This window comes from Rhinichthys klamathensis, unplaced genomic scaffold, assembly GCF_029890125.1.
Source record: "Rhinichthys klamathensis goyatoka isolate OS25496 unplaced genomic scaffold, OSU_Roscu_1.1 h1tg000266l_1, whole genome shotgun sequence".
Lineage (NCBI taxonomy): Eukaryota > Metazoa > Chordata > Actinopteri > Cypriniformes > Leuciscidae > Rhinichthys > Rhinichthys klamathensis.
Genome location: NW_026606787.1, coordinates 323,143 through 338,965, shown reverse-complemented (window position 1 = coordinate 338,965; position 15,823 = coordinate 323,143). Strand labels below are relative to the sequence as shown.

Sequence of the window (15,823 nt, the reverse complement as noted above, 5' to 3'; positions counted from 1 at the left end):
TGTTGTTAAAACCCAGATGCCAGATTAGTAACTATTGCTAATTACTGGATATGTCTGCCTTTGGCTGGAATCAAGATACTAGTGAATTGCCAATTACAATCTACAACCAAGAACTTGTTTTAACTTTTTGCACTACGCTACGACTCAAAAGGTTAGGGTCAGTATTCTAAAAAAAAAAAAAAAAAAAATTAATACTTCAATGATGCATTAAAATGCTTAAAGGTATATATTTGTTCAGTGGTTTTGTGTGCTGGCTGTCTCTATCGCACACATGCGGGGAAAAAACTCAATTCAGAATCGCGATGCATAGAAGAATAAGCTTTAAAGTTAACGTTCTGGCTCTGAATCCTCGGGCTTGTGCGTTGCGATTATTGTGAGATTAGGCTATAGAAAGGATGCTGCATGCTGTACATGGTTTGACTGTAGAGAAGAGTGATAATAAGTCTGTTCAGCAGATTATCACTTAGTCCATATTTATTGACCTCGTAAATCAGCCTGTCATTTTCACCCGGCCAACACTGCCATTTACCACCACACAAGCCTGCTAAGAACAGCAGTGTTTCCCATTCATTGATTTATCTGTGGTATCAGCACGTGATCAGCTCTGCGTCTCAGTTCACAGTGAATGACTGCAGTGAACTGTGCATGTGCTGACTTCAGCTTGCATTTGGGAATGCAGTTACGCATAATTGTTCACATTTGCATAGTTGACAATTACAGCATTTCACTAGATTTGTAATGAGACTCGTTTGTAAACTTGTTTTCCACCAAAATAAAAGATTGACTGCATTTTCTGTCAAAATCAAAGCTCGGCATGCCCCCGGACCCCCTTAGAGGGACCGAGGACCACCCACCAAAGTTTTAAAAAAATCCTGTGGGAAACACTGAACAGATATGTGTGTCTAGATACTGTTTGGGTTGTGAGTGTCTAAAAGATTGCATCTTAGAGAGTTATGTCAGTAATAGCAGAATCTCTGACTTCTGAGTCTGGCAGCTGTGGCTTTATTTGTTAGGTTGTGAAGGAATGAATATGTGAATGAATGTGGTGTAACGGTAAACGGCACAGGCAGATGTTTGGAATAACTCTGCAACATCTTAGGAACTCTCTTTTCTAGGTCAGGGGCTCTGTGAAGGGTGTGTGTGTAGGTGGAGTATATGCAGCCTCTTTATAACAACATACTGCTGCCTCACACCATGTGAGATTAATTTCTGGTGCTTTACAACTGTAGGTGTCACCAGACTGTATCAGGTTTTGCCAAGTGTGCATCACATAGCCAATACTGAGAGTGTTTATTGACTGCTTGAGAGACTCGCACTATTCTCTTCCTCACAGGAACAACAAGACTCAGGAGATGAGTCAAATTGTGCGGAAAGAGGGACGATGCTGCTGTTGGCAAAGGTTTTAAAGCATTTGCAGTAGTGGTGCAACGCATCACAAAACTCACGGTTCGGATCATACTACGGTTTTTGAGTCACGGATAAGATCATTTTCAAAAAGTTCAAACATTATTAAAGACAAGTGAACAGTCAGTAAAAAAATAAGAACAAATACACTTATTTTACAAGCATAGATAAATACAATATAAGAAAGTTACAAATAAAGTAAGGTCTAATAGTAGTATTCTGGTACAGAAATGTAAGAATTAAATGTAAAATAACACTGCATAGTGTTTACTATATAAACGACATATAGATGAATATTTGTTTAAGCTGTCTTTAATATATATATAAAATATATTTATCAGTAAAATTTCACAATTATTGATAGCTACATTAGTTAAACTAGTATTAGTTTTAGCTGAAATAGCAAGTAAAAGGTCCTCAAAACAGTTACAGAAGTCAAGTAAACAGTCAGCAATACAAATAGAACAAAGAAACTAATTACAAACAAAATGGACAAATAAATACAACAGAACAAAAATACTAATCAAGTAAACAGTGCTTTAAAGTCCCTGTAAAGGCAATTTCAAAAAAAAATTCTAAACACATTATAAATGTTAGAAATGTGTTGCTAAAACATATTACAAAGACTGTGAACTGTGAGGTACTGATTTGTGGAGTTAGACCGTTAAACAGTTTTTCACCATTGCTATTTTCCGGATTTTCTGGGCGGGGCTAAAACAGGGCTCGATGACGCACTGGAGCCCTTGAGCTCCTGGACACGCCCCTACTTGATGACGCACTGTAGCCGCTGAGGCTGGCCGCTCCTAACAATAATAGAGCACATTCACATCAGTTTGCCGCTCAATCGCGAGTTACTGTCAGCACTATTATTAGTAACACAGCCTACAGATTGCTAGCTACTAGCTATGCCTTCGTCACGGAAATGCGTAGGCCTACTACCTGGATGCGATCACTGGATCACGTACAAAACAGATCGGTGTCCTTATTTAAATTTCCGAAAAACGATTACATCAAGAAGAAGTGGATTAATTTTGTGAAGAGCCACCTTGATGGAGAGCTGAGGATCACCGCCAACACCCGCCTCTGTAAGTGATCATTTTACACGGGATAGTTTTATAAACTTTCGTCGGAGATAACTGTCAGGGATTCACTGATAATCCGCTGTTACTGGTGAGGGGCCGAACCGACTCCCGCCTGGCCTTCATCCTCCCGTCGCGCCGACAACTGGTGTCATCGGCAGTGCGTGTGCCCACTGCCCACCGTGCGAGCATCTATTCCGGCTGTAGAGTTGAGTGTGGCGAGTCGACGGCAGCTTTCCCGCGAGTGGGCGTGGTTTCAGCGCAGCCAGTGGACACGCCTCCAGCGTTTGAGAGCAGAGAATACTGCTCATTTCTTCAAGATTTTGATAGCTTATTTTATGTACTTGCTGGCTTTTTTTATCATTCAAATTTGGCTGGGTGACTAATAACTAATTTTTCTGTGGTGTGACAAACTCAAAACACATACTTAATTTTGACTTTACAGGGACTTTAAGTTTTTCAGGAAGATGTATTAACAGTTGTATTCAGATGAGTAATAGCCTAGAACAGTGGTTCCCAACCTTTTTTTGTCTGAGACCCCCTTTTTCCCAAGAAAATATTTTAGGGCCCCCCTTCACATTTAATGATATTATCGGTCTTGTAAGCTTGCAGCAAGGAAGACAAAATATGTTTTTTTTTCAAACAAACGGTATGTTTATGCACAAATAATAGCCTATAATATTAAAAATACAATAACAAAAACATCAGTAGGCCCTTTGTAATTTAAAAACGTAAGCCTAGGAGAAGCCTATAAATTGGCCCTATTTGAAATGCAAAAACAAAAATATTCACACTGGTGTGTAGGTAAAAAAAAAGAAAGAATATAAGCTATTTCTAAATGACTGCTGTCTGGGGCCTCAATACTTGCATGTTATTTGTGAGGCTTTATTTTTTACGCTTTTAGCGCTACAGCGAGCGATAATAAACTTGCATTTATTAACAGAATAATGCGTCTTTCGGAAGAACATTGTAGCAGGAACTACATCTCTCTGTGTACGTCTATGACGAGTCACGCAGGTACTGGGCAACTCCGCAGCGGCAGCGATCCGAACCAGTGTAAAATAGTCCCAATGTAAACACTTATTGTAGGTGTACCATAGTGGTTCAGGATAAGACAAAAACACGGATTGGAAAATTGATTCATGATGAGCTCGCTCATTATATACATTTTGTAAATTTTGAACAGAAAAAAGTTTTACTTTTATTATTTAATTTAATGCTCATTGTTTTATTTAATGCTCATTGCTCAAACCTTTCAAAATATGACGCGACCCCCCCACAGAGCTCGCTGAGGCCCCCTTGTGGGCCGCGACCCCCCTGTTGGGAACCGATGGCCTACAACAAAAACTGAATAAAGTAATCAAATGTAAAATAACACAGCATATCACTGTATACTTTAAATATAGATTAATCCTTATTAAAGCTACAAAAGTTGTTCATTCAAGAGCAGTGAGTGATTTTTATATTTGTCTTTTGTTGTTCGATTAACATTAATGACACAGACTAAAGCAGTAATTTGGGCTGCTGTCACTGAGACCGAATGCACAGATCCAATATACTGTTACACACGTTTACATTCACTTAAGACATAACTGACTGTGTTTACGACAAGGATACTTACCAAAATGACATTTTAAAAAAATGTGTGTAGGCTATTTGACCGCAGTACTTTGCCTATGCGCATTCCGCTCCGTCTCAGACCTTGTGCACAGAAAGCCGCCTGGGGAACAGTATCTCTGTCGTGGCTTAATGCTCTTTTAATGACACTGTTTAATATCAGGCACGTCCCGCAGTTTAGCAACAGTAGACTGCATTTTACAACACTTACTTTTTCGGCTGATTTGGATGTTAAGTTTGGCTTAGGGGAGGAACGAAACAACCCGCAATGTGACAGCAGAACAAATAATCATTTTACCTTGATTATCTTGTTTTCATAATCATTGGAAGCCAAAATCTAAACCGAAAATCCATTACATTAATCGCACAGCCCTACCCTTTATTGTGCATCTGAGTTTGTGTGTGTGCAGCAGGATTAAGGTCACTGTGATCACACCTCCTGCTTGTGGCGTGATGTAAAGGGCAGAATGATTACACCCTTAGAGCAAGCCTGCGTTAGTTGTGCTCTAAGGTCAGTGTGATCACGCTCTCAATCCAGAGTTGTTGTGCTGAGTTGTTATGACTTCCCCCTAAAGCTTTTTTGTATTTTTAGCAGCTATGACAATATGGGGCTTGGAGGCAGAACTGTGTGTGTGTGTGTAGGTGGAAACCATTGTGCAACAGTAATTAATTAGTAATGGAGCTGACCTAGATGTGACGGTTGAGCGATAGAGGATATTTACATGAGGATTTGAGCATGTTTGGGTGAGAGACAGGCAGTGGGACTTTTGAAAGGACACTCAAGTCAAAGTGGAGGAGATCTCTCCCTCTCTTTATGTAAGAGCTGTCATACTCGATGGCACTCATGAAACTGAGCGAGTGGAACTGAAAGCTCAGGGTGGGGAAGAGTCTCTCACATACACTATTGTGGGCTGTGTATGCCATTTGCAGCATACCTGCAACACACTGACAGGTGTGAACCAGCACATCTGTGTCTAATGGCTTGTTACAGCCCAGGGTGTCAGATGACTCGTGTTACCCTGACAGCCCATGATTCATAAATGTGTTATTGAGTCTGAGCTCAGAACTGGATTTTACATGTTCTTCACGTCTCTTTAGAGTGACTAATGCTGGGATTAGGGCTGGGCAAAAAAATTTGATTTTTAAAATGTGGTCGATTCGATACCCATTCTCAATCTTTTTTCCGTATTTATTTCCGCAGACGTTTAATTATAATATCCTTATTCTTACCCGACCTTATCATTCTTTCAGCGCTTAACATGGCGGATGCAGGTGCGCTTTTCAGCGTGAAAGATGTTCCGGACAGTAGAAGGAACTGTCCTGATCGGGCTAGTGCTGCATGGTCACAAAGTTTATCAATTGCATGCGTTTTCACACCTTGTCAAATTAAGCAAGAAGACATGAAAGAACTTGAGTGCACTGTTTAAGAAGTTTTGTGTGTGCACATCCGAAGCACACACAGAAAGCTGCTTGTTTCAGTTAGACGGTGTGCAAATACTGCTTGGTTACTCACTAGTAGTCATTCCTAGTTCTGTTTGCCCTAGTAATGCTTTTTAATTTTCAAGCCATTTAATTTGAGGTATCATTCATGCCCGTAACGTGTGAATCATTGCATGAAATGGTCTTGGAACAGAAATGAAATGCGAATACACACACGCATGTACTGGTATGTCCACTGTGGTGGGTTGTTTTGCCACAGCTGTTGTCATGGCAGCTGAGAACTGAAATGTCACCACAACACACTGTCCAGTTATCCCATAATCACTGACACGCAATCAAAATAGCACTGCATTTAATATTAGTTCAGCAAATGTCATATCGTGATCTGAGAGATTTTTTTTCTTGAGGTCTAAGATAAATTTGTATATCAAAAAGATTTTGTATTTTGAAAATGAGTTATTTGAATATACACTACCGTTCAAAACTTTGGAGTCGATAATTATTATTTTTTTCTGTTGAAAGTCTCTTATGGCCACCAAAATTTCAGGTTTTCCGATAAAAATTGTCATTCCATTTTAATGATTTAATTGCATAATGAAAAGACCATGTAATCAATTAAATTAATTATTAAATTATTAATTATTAGAATTATTAAAATGAATAATGGTAAGCTATAAAATGTTTTTTCAGGAATTCTGTGTTGTCTCTTTTAACTCATAAAACACAGAATCCAGAAAATATATACAATTCAAATCAAAACTGTGGTAATCAGATGAATGTATAAAACTTTAACAATTTAATTAATCTTTTTTTTTTAAATGTAGCCTAATTCAATTAAATTAGAAAAATTCCTTAAATGTTTTAACAAGGTGCTTCACAAAACAGATTTACGGTTTAAATAAAACATTTACAAAATACAAAAAAATTACATTCTATGATATTCCTTTAAATGTTTTAATAAACTGTATTATTATTACTTTAAGTACGTTCTACTTTACAATAGTGATATATTTTTATTTCTTTAAGAACTTCCAAACTTTGTGTAGTAGACAAAACTGCCACTCATTCACTCAGACACGTAGAACATGCAGACATCGAATTTAAATAGCAATCTTTTTGTGCTTTAAATATTGTGCTTTAGTCCATATCGCAATTTGATCAAGTGTACAGCCCTGCTTTTGATGTATTAATCAAAATGTTTGCATCAATTCACGGAAATCATAACTCACCAAGTCTGCATTTATTTGATCAAAGATACAGTAGAAATAGTAAGATTGTAGCCTGGTTAAAACCAGACCAAGCGTCATAGACAAATAATTTCCAGAGAACGTAATTTCCACCAATAATTTCCACCAACGGACGTCGCGTATAGACCTAAAACCAATCAGAGTGATGAAGGAGATGACGTATGCAGAGCGGCCGAGTGTTGTTTTTTGCTCGGTTTTTAACAAAAAGGAAACTTTCAAATCGCTTAAAACAGACGCGATAGCTGATTCGAACGAGTGATGTTCGACGGCGGCATCCATCTCTGTAATGTAGGCTACAAAATCTGCTTCAAAATCCCAGCGCTGTCGTCATCGTGTAAAGCCCGCCCCAACGTTTCTGATTGGTGCCTCGATTTCGACGGATTGGAAATGGGCTTGAATGAGCTCTTTGCCAGACTAACTTTCAGAGCAAATCTAAATTTGCCGGAAGTTGTCTGGGTTTTCCCAGGCTAGTAATATTGTGAAATAGTATTACAATTTCAGTTAACTGTTTTTTAACACATTTTAAAATGTAATTTATTCCTGTGATGCAAAGCTAATTTTCAGCATCATTACTCCAGTCTTCAGTGTCACATGATCATTCAGAAATCATTCTAATATGCTGATTTACTGCTCAAGAAACAGTTATGCAGCTTAATATTTTTGTGAACACCATGATTTTTATTTTCAGGATTCTTTGAATAGAAAGTTCAAAAGAACAGCATTTATTTGAAATAGAAATATTTCGTAACAATTTTAAAATCTTTGCTGTTACTTTTGATCAATTTAATGCATGCTTTCTTAATAAAAACAGTACAAGTCAAAATCTGCTAATGTAACAAATCATGTAAAATATGTAAAAATCATATTTTCTTAGAAAATTAAACAACATTTAATCAAACTTTGATAATTGCCTTAATCTTTTAAACAACTGAGAAGATAGTATTCAAATTTTATAAAAAAAAAAACCTGTCAAGTTCGTAATATTATGTCAGCATATGAGTGTCAAATTGGACGACTACAGGGACTCGTCTCAAGATCACTCATTTAACAATTCATCTATTGCCAAAATTATAAATAGAAAATGATTGAATATATTAAAATCTGGAATGTCAGATTTGTTCGTGCATAAAAATTCACTAACCCGGTGAAGTTTTTCAAGTCGTGTTTATTCCGCTTAGAATGCAGTGGGAAGTATTTCTCTCGGTTCCCTGATCATTCCGATTGAATTTCAGCGAGTGAAGATCAAATTTATACTTGCATAGGCAGATATCGATGTTGTGATATTCAAATGATGTGTATTTGAAAACAGATGGATCGTAAGGTAATAATTATTTATTTCTTAGTATTCAGTGAAGTTGTTGATGCCCATGAGTGTGTTGTGTCAATGCTTTTAATTCTAATATTCCAACTGACATCCAGACAAAGTTTTTGACGGATGTGATAATGTGTATGTGAGGGGTGAAATATGTTTTATATTTGGGTACTTATTAGGGCTGGGTAGTGACACAAATTTCACAATTCGATTCGATTTCGATTCACAAGCTTGCAATTCGATTCGATTTCAAATTCAATTCGATTCAATATTGATTATTTTGGATATCAGGTACAATACATGGCAAATTTTCTCAAGGAAAACAAATCTCTTAACTAATGCCTTAAACTATGGGAGTCAGCGAGCCTACTAGGCTTCATTAGCCTTCTATAATATTGAAGGCAAAAATTAACTGATTTGTATACAAACACTTAAATTACACTTATTTATTTTTATAATAATAAAGTTATATGATATAACATTTAAATGGTGGCTTTCGTAAAAACTTGCCATATTTATTCAAACATGCATTAAATATGGAAGAACATTAAAAATTATAATGAATATGTAATATGGTGCATATAAATTTAGCAAAATGCTCCTCTGTAGAGTTAATTTTTCTAGCTGACTAACGAGTTTATGGTCACTGGATATGGTTTTTCAGAGGTAAATGTGACGTTACATCACATTGTTTACAAGCTGTTTTACTGACGTCTTTCCACGGTTGAAACACTGAGCGATTCCATGTGACATGATGTCGATAAGTTGTACTCCATGTTTTAACACACTTTTAGATGCTCATTCATGTTTATTTCGTGCTGTAACTGGTATTATTAAGGCGGAAGTGAAGATCATGTGCGCTCCGCGCTGCTGCTTCTCTTGAGCTGAGCGGCGCCAGAGCGATCTCACGCCACAGCGCCAAAACGGTATTTATGTTTTTGAATTTCGTAAGAAAATGGACGTAATTTGAAATCTGAGACTTTGTTTCATATCAATAGTAACAAAGCACAAAGATTATTGCGATTTATTGGATGGGATGCGCGCTACAATGTTCCATTCATTCATCAACTGAAAACAGGATGACTAGCCTAATCGATTCTTGGGATTTAAGAATCGATATCGGTTCGTAAAAATGAAAATCAATTAAAATCGAGAAATCTATATTTTTTTACCCAGCCCTAGTACTTATAAATATGCTGGATACATTCAGCTTTTTGCATAGTTCATTATACTTATTTTATGGAAGGAAGTTTATTTTGTGGCTTAAATAAATTATATGTTACACAGAGATTGACACGTTTGGTTTGGTTTCAGCTGACGCAAATTCATTGACTTTAGAAAATCAAGTACATTTTTTACTAGGAAAGGAGTAGTTTTGATTCACAAAGTTGTGAAGAGATTTTGGCTGGTCCACACTTTCTGAGACCCCTTTAAAGTTCTAATTGAGGGTCAAGACTTGGTTTCAGGAATAAGGTTATAATAAGGTTAAGGGTATAGGTAAGGGTTCGGGTTATGCACTTATAGGGTTAGGAGCTAGAGATTGCATTGTGTCAATGAATGTCCTCACAAAGATAGATGTACAAGAGTGTGTGTGTGTGTGTGTGTGTGTGTGTGTGTTGGCACTTGTACCTGTTTCTGTGAAGGTTACTGCAGTGATATCCATTTCTTAGCACTCAGTATTTGTTTATATAAAACAGCTTGGTCTTTTAATTCTCATGCACTCATTTCACTTTTCGTTCAACACTCTGTGTGTATGTGTGAGTGAGAGAGAGTGTGTGTGTGCGTATTCAGCTTTGAGTCCTAAAGTGACTCTGTCAAATCCTCTTTCAAGTGTTAAATCCCGCCTGAAGCTTGGAATGCCCCTAGGAATGTTTTGAACATTAGCAAGGCTCTCCGAGTGCCCTTGGTCCTTGGGCTTTGTCTCTCTCTTTCCACGGACATCCTGGAATTGGATATTTTAGCCACATGTTGTAATGTTGAAGGGCTTCAAGAAGATGAGATTCATTATGGAACATGGCATTTGCATCGTCTATATTCTCATAAATAATACATTTTATTTGTTTAAATAAATCTTTTTATTTTTATTATTTTAAAATACATGGGGTGTTAATAATCTTTCACGTGAGCCAGATGCCAGTAAAGTCAGATGTCAGTAAAGTAAGTCAGATGCCTGTAAAAATGTTGTTGGTGGTTATTGTTATTATTTGTTATTGTATTTTAGTTTGGTGATTCTGTCCACACAGTCCAGGCATTTGCCTTGAGGGCTGCTCTGCCTGAGTGATCTTTAAGGGGTGATGAGAGAGAGAACAGCAGGCGCCCTCCCCGATCACTCCTCTTATATAACATTCTCTTCATGTGAGAGGATGAACCCAGAAGCTCTTTACCACACTTTAAACTAGCTGATTTTCCAGTAGTCTCTCAACCACTGATCTGCTGTGTGTACATTCACCAGTTTATTATAAGAGTTTTACTGCTAAATAGTCTCCAAGCGGTTTTGTGTTGTAACCATCATTCTTTAGAGAAGAATGAGTGCATTGTATCTATCTCCAAGAACCCAAAATGTAAAAAACAAAAAATCCCTGAAGTGCTGAATTGTATTAATCTGTGGTGCTTGCCAAGGCGTGCTTCACTATTGCTATTTCCAAACCTATTTATGAAACCTTGACACGTAACTCGTTTCAAATGCACTTATTATATGTGTACATATGATGGTATTTTTACCAGCTGAGAACTCACAAAGAGCATAGAAAATGTGTAAAGGAGTCAAAACCGCTTCGGAAATTCCTACATTGCACACAAATAAAGATCTGCTGCGGCAAAGAGGCGACATTTCTGAAGCCTGTAACGAACTGCAATGGGCTACATAACTCCTATGATGAGAACAAACAGGTAGAATACTTTTTAGGGTCGCATCTCATGACATGACATGACATTTTTGGTTCGATACCAAATCAGTACAGGGCTCCAGACTAACTTTTTGCCTTAGTTGCACTGGTGCGCCTAACTTTTTTATTTAGGTGCACCAGCACAAAATTTAGGTGCACCCAAATGTTTCCTCGGCTCGCGTCGCCTTTAACGCCACAATTTCAAGCTCAGCTTTTTATCATGCTCCATATACATGCATATATATTATGTAAATGATTTTAAACAAGAATAAGGTGTAGGTAAATACTTTTTTTTTAATTTGAAGCACAATTATATTGTATACAAAAAAAATGTTTGTGCTTCACTGAGCTGCCAAACTAACTATTTTGAGTCTCTAGCTCAGGCTCGGTAGGCTCACCGAGGAAGGACCAGGGCTTGGCATCTTACAGGGACTGGGGAGACGGGTGGCTGAAGTAGCTTCATGTCTGGGCTGTTGTCGGAGCATTGACCGGGGAGTAGGGATGGGTATCCATAAGGTTTTAACGGTATTACTACTCTTACCGATACTCCTTAGCGATCCGGTACTTTAACAGTATTCTTATCGGTTCTTTTTGTTTTACAAACAAAGATAAACAATTAAACAAAGATGCACATTATATAGGCCTAGACAGTGCTTTAATTTCAGGAAGGTCTACTAACATTAGCTACTGTTCAAGTATGGTCTAAAAAGAAATCTAATAAAGTAATCAAATGTAAAATAACACTGCATATTTTATCATAGATAGATAATGCTTATTAAAGCTGAAGATATTAATTCAAGAGCTGTGAATACAAGCCGGTCATTTTGACATATTTTTGTGTACATTTGATAGTTTAGACACGCACATGAAACCCAAAGTATAATTTGCTTGTCTCGTTACGTTCTGTTTTTAGAGCGCGCGTCGCCTTGGGAACAGCATCTCTTGTGCAGACTTTTGTGCTTTTAATAGCTCTTTTTATTATTAAACGCGTCCCGCAATTTAGCAGCAGTAGCTGGACTGCATTTTACAACAATCACGAGCTGATTCTGTCGTTAAGTTTGAGTTTTAGGGAGAAGTGACAGCGCACTGCTGCGAATGGAAGGAAGCTGCGCAAGACCGAATGTGTCTGTAGTTTTTAATGGTTTTACCTCAATATATTTTTTTATAATCTTTGGAAGCCGAAATCTAAAACAAAATCAGACTAATATCACAGACCTAAAGTGTAACCAGGCTACGTTTGAATGTTTAGTTCTGCGTCGTCACTCATTAAGCAGAGCTGTCGTGTTTTGCGCGCTGTGGCTCCGCGTGAGAGATCTCTCTCTCTCTCTTGGACTGCGAATAGCAAAAATGGTGTAATATTATTATACACGGAAAAGGCTCGCAAGATAAATTATTTTTTTAAATAACGTCTTTATAGTAATAATAAATAGTATGTGTATTTTCTTAATTTCTCCAGTAAGTTACCGACATCAGAACCGATCACGTCCGAGCTGATCGATACAGCGGGCTTTCAGAAGTTGAATACCGGGTTTCGGTACCCATCCGTACCGGGGAGAGTGTTGGGGGAAAGAGGCCCACTTTTCTAAAAGAAAAAACTCTATGGGTCTATTTCTTTTCATTGTTCGTCGTCTGTTTTCTTGCGTTTCTTTTGCTGATGCTGATTGCCGTAACTGATTATCTGGTGCTCAGGTCGCAATTTCAGTCACACAGCACGGAGCAGTGTAGGCCTACCACAGCCAATCAGAGGCAAAGACCCGCCCTATCTCTGTCTCTGATTGGTTTAGACCACGATATGATCCAACCATGAGTGTGCTGTGAGTTCCGACAAAGGAGAACAAGCGCTTCGCTCGTGGAATCTTGGCAGCGGACGCGAGGACGTTAGGTGCACCGGTGCGACCTTGGAATAAATTTAGTCGCACCCTTACAAATTTTATTGGTCGCACTCTAGAGCCCTGCAGTATTATAAAAATTATTTCTGAAGGATAATTTGACTCTGAAGCCTGGAGTAATGATTCTGAAAATTCAGCTTTGACATTACAGGAATAAATTACATTTTAAATTATATTAAAATAGAAAACTTAAATGCCACTTTCAAAAACATTAAACAATCTTACAAACCCCAAACCTTTCAATGTTTGTGTACTTTTTTATAATTGAGGAAATCTATATTTTAATTATTTAATTATTTGATCATACAATGTGCTAAAACCCCTCTGACCATTTTTGCAACCATTTATATAGGCACAGAAACCAACCAGAACACCCTTTGCTACCAAATAGCAGCTTGTTAACAGCCACTCTGAACACGTTTAGCACCTGCATGGAAATGATTGTTTTTCAGTCTATTTGATAATTAATATTAATAATTAACATCAAAGGGTTAGTTCACCCAAAAATGAAAATTCTGTCAGTAATTACTCACCCTCATGTTGTTCCAACCCTGAAATTTGTGTTCCGAAGATGAACGAAAGTCTTACGGGGTTGGAACAACATGAGGGTGAGTAATTACTGGCAGAATTTTCATTTTTGGGTGAACTTTGTAGTTATTGAAACTTAGAAAGGGTAAATGTCTTTAAGTTTCCTGATTCGTGTTAATCACTGGAATTTTTTTTTAAGCCCACAGCTTTGACAAACACCACAAAGCATCTACAAGTTCTGAATGAGTACAATGATGTTTTTTATGCAGGGGCACAGCAGCAGCAGTTCTATTGGAAAGATTGAGCCCATCTCTCCTGTGAGCCCGGTGCCCTTGGAGGCTGACCTGGACCTGGTTCCCTCCCGCCTCTCCAAAGAGGAGCTAATCCAGAACATGGACCGTGTGGACCGGGAGATCACCATGGTGGAGCAGCAGATATGCAAACTGCGTAAAAAACAGGTAAGCTTCACCCCAGTTATCTTGAAGCTGTAAATATGTAGAGAAATTTAGATAGCAACTCTATCAACCCTCAAATAAAAATGTCCCCGCCAAGCACATTCTGCCCATTTATTTGCATAAAGGATCCTAAAGTCTTTTTTTCAGAAAAAGTTGGGCTTCTAAAATAAGCACCAGGAAAGCATTGCAAAGCTTTTTATTTAGAAGAGGACAAGGATTTATGTCTAAGTACAGCTCAGTAATAAGCACAAGTAGATACTTTTCATCCACGGTGGAGTTAGTGTTATGTAATCTGGACGCTTTGAGTCTGGTAGCAGTAGTAGATGAGTGTGTGTGCGGGGAGCAGAGTTGTGATTATTGTGTGGTTATTGCCTCAGCAGGCCACACGGCTACAAACACACTTCCTCTGTTTCCTTTCGGTCTCCTTCCTTCCTTTTTCTCTCCCTCTCAAGCTCTCTTTCTCTCTCTTGGCAGTGCCATTACTCAGTGGTCTACTTCAAACGTTAATGCAGCAGTATAATTTTAAGTCACTTATTTCAGCGGAATAATTGCATCAAGTACATTCAACTATTATGTTTTAATTTGTAAATGAGTAAATGTATGTATAATAAGACTATTTTATAAGGTTGCACTAGAACTTATTCTCTCTCTGATATTTCTAGTCTTTTTTTTATTTTATCAGAGCCATTGCAGAAAATATATAAGCAGACCTTGTCTTCTTGTAAAACAGACCCCCCCATTCACTTGAGGTTTTGGACCGTGTCCAAACTGCTGCTCAATAAATCGAAGCCACCTGCGCTCCATGGGCTAGTCCATTGTGGGGTCGATGGGGGATTGGAGAGGGAGTGAAACGGCTTTGAGCCTGAGTGGTTGTATAAGTACAGTCACGCTACCAAGAAAAATGAACCTCTCCTCAGCTGCCCCACAACCCCATACTGTTTTTTTCTGAAAGATTTGGCATCTTTTTTCAGTGAGGTAACGGACCCCGTCCATCTCTCTCCTCTCCCCTCAGGTTTGCTCCAAGCATTAAAACATCTGGGGCAATTAAATGGTGCGGTAAACTTTAACGTAAAGCGGGGGAGGGATGGAGGGAAGAGAGAAGTGAGAATATCAGATTACCGCGTGTTTGTCTGTCTGTGAGCTCGGCGGGACGGCTCGTTTATTTTCTTTAACTCGGCGCACACACAGCGTCTTGATCCTGCACTAGAGCTGATCCATATGAGTTTGGGCTTATGTTTGCAAGGAGGCCCATTTCAGGATTTCATTGCAGCCAGGGCCCTCTGTGTTTGTGTGTGCATCTGTGTATAAACTGATTTTTTTTTTTTTTTATCATTAATCTTTGACTATTAAGTTGTCTCGCTGACTCTTAGCTAAAGTGTTAGTGCTCTTCAGCCAATCAGAGAACTTTTCTGCCATTACTTCTGATGTGGAGGTAGTGTTAAAATTAGCTCACATAATATTGGATCCTTGTTGTGTCTGTCTGCTTATTTTAACATTTACATTAGTCCTCTTTCATCAGTATAAAGAGTTTCAGTATAGTTATTTTTAGAGATGCGCCGATGTTTCAGCCATTAGTCGGTTGTTTGAAAACAGCCGACGATCAGGGCCGATTAAATCCTGTCAATCAAAACAGGGTGTGGAAAAATGTGTCTGACTGGAACTCATACTGTATGTGAAGAAAATGTCTCGTGTTGAATTGAGGGCAAGTTAATGTAGTGCGCCTCCCATCCAATAATTCCAAAGAGCTTTGTTACTTTTGATATGAAACAGTCTCATCTTTCAAATTCTGTCCATTTTATTCTGGAATTCAAACAATAAATGGTGTTTTGACACTCTTAAATGTGACGTGACAGATCGCTGTAGTGCCTCAGTTTAAGCGGCAGCCAGAGCACAAGTCTTTTCTTCCACATTATTATAAGTTATATCTCGAAAAACAGACATGAATTTCATGTATGAACTTGGTATGT

General features: G+C 38.1%; 1 protein-coding gene across 5 annotated transcripts in view; it reads left to right on the top strand.

The window, feature by feature from the left end:
- The window catches only part of ncor2 (nuclear receptor corepressor 2), a 152,142-nt gene that overhangs the window by 71,823 nt on the left and 64,496 nt on the right, over nucleotides 1-15,823 (top strand). For all 5 annotated transcript variants that reach the window (XM_056267936.1, XM_056267937.1, XM_056267938.1 and 2 more), the window contains exon 5: nucleotides 13,671-13,859. In XM_056267936.1, coding sequence (XP_056123911.1) covers nucleotides 13,671-13,859 — 189 coding nt within the window. The remainder of the gene's footprint in view (nucleotides 1-13,670; nucleotides 13,860-15,823) is intronic.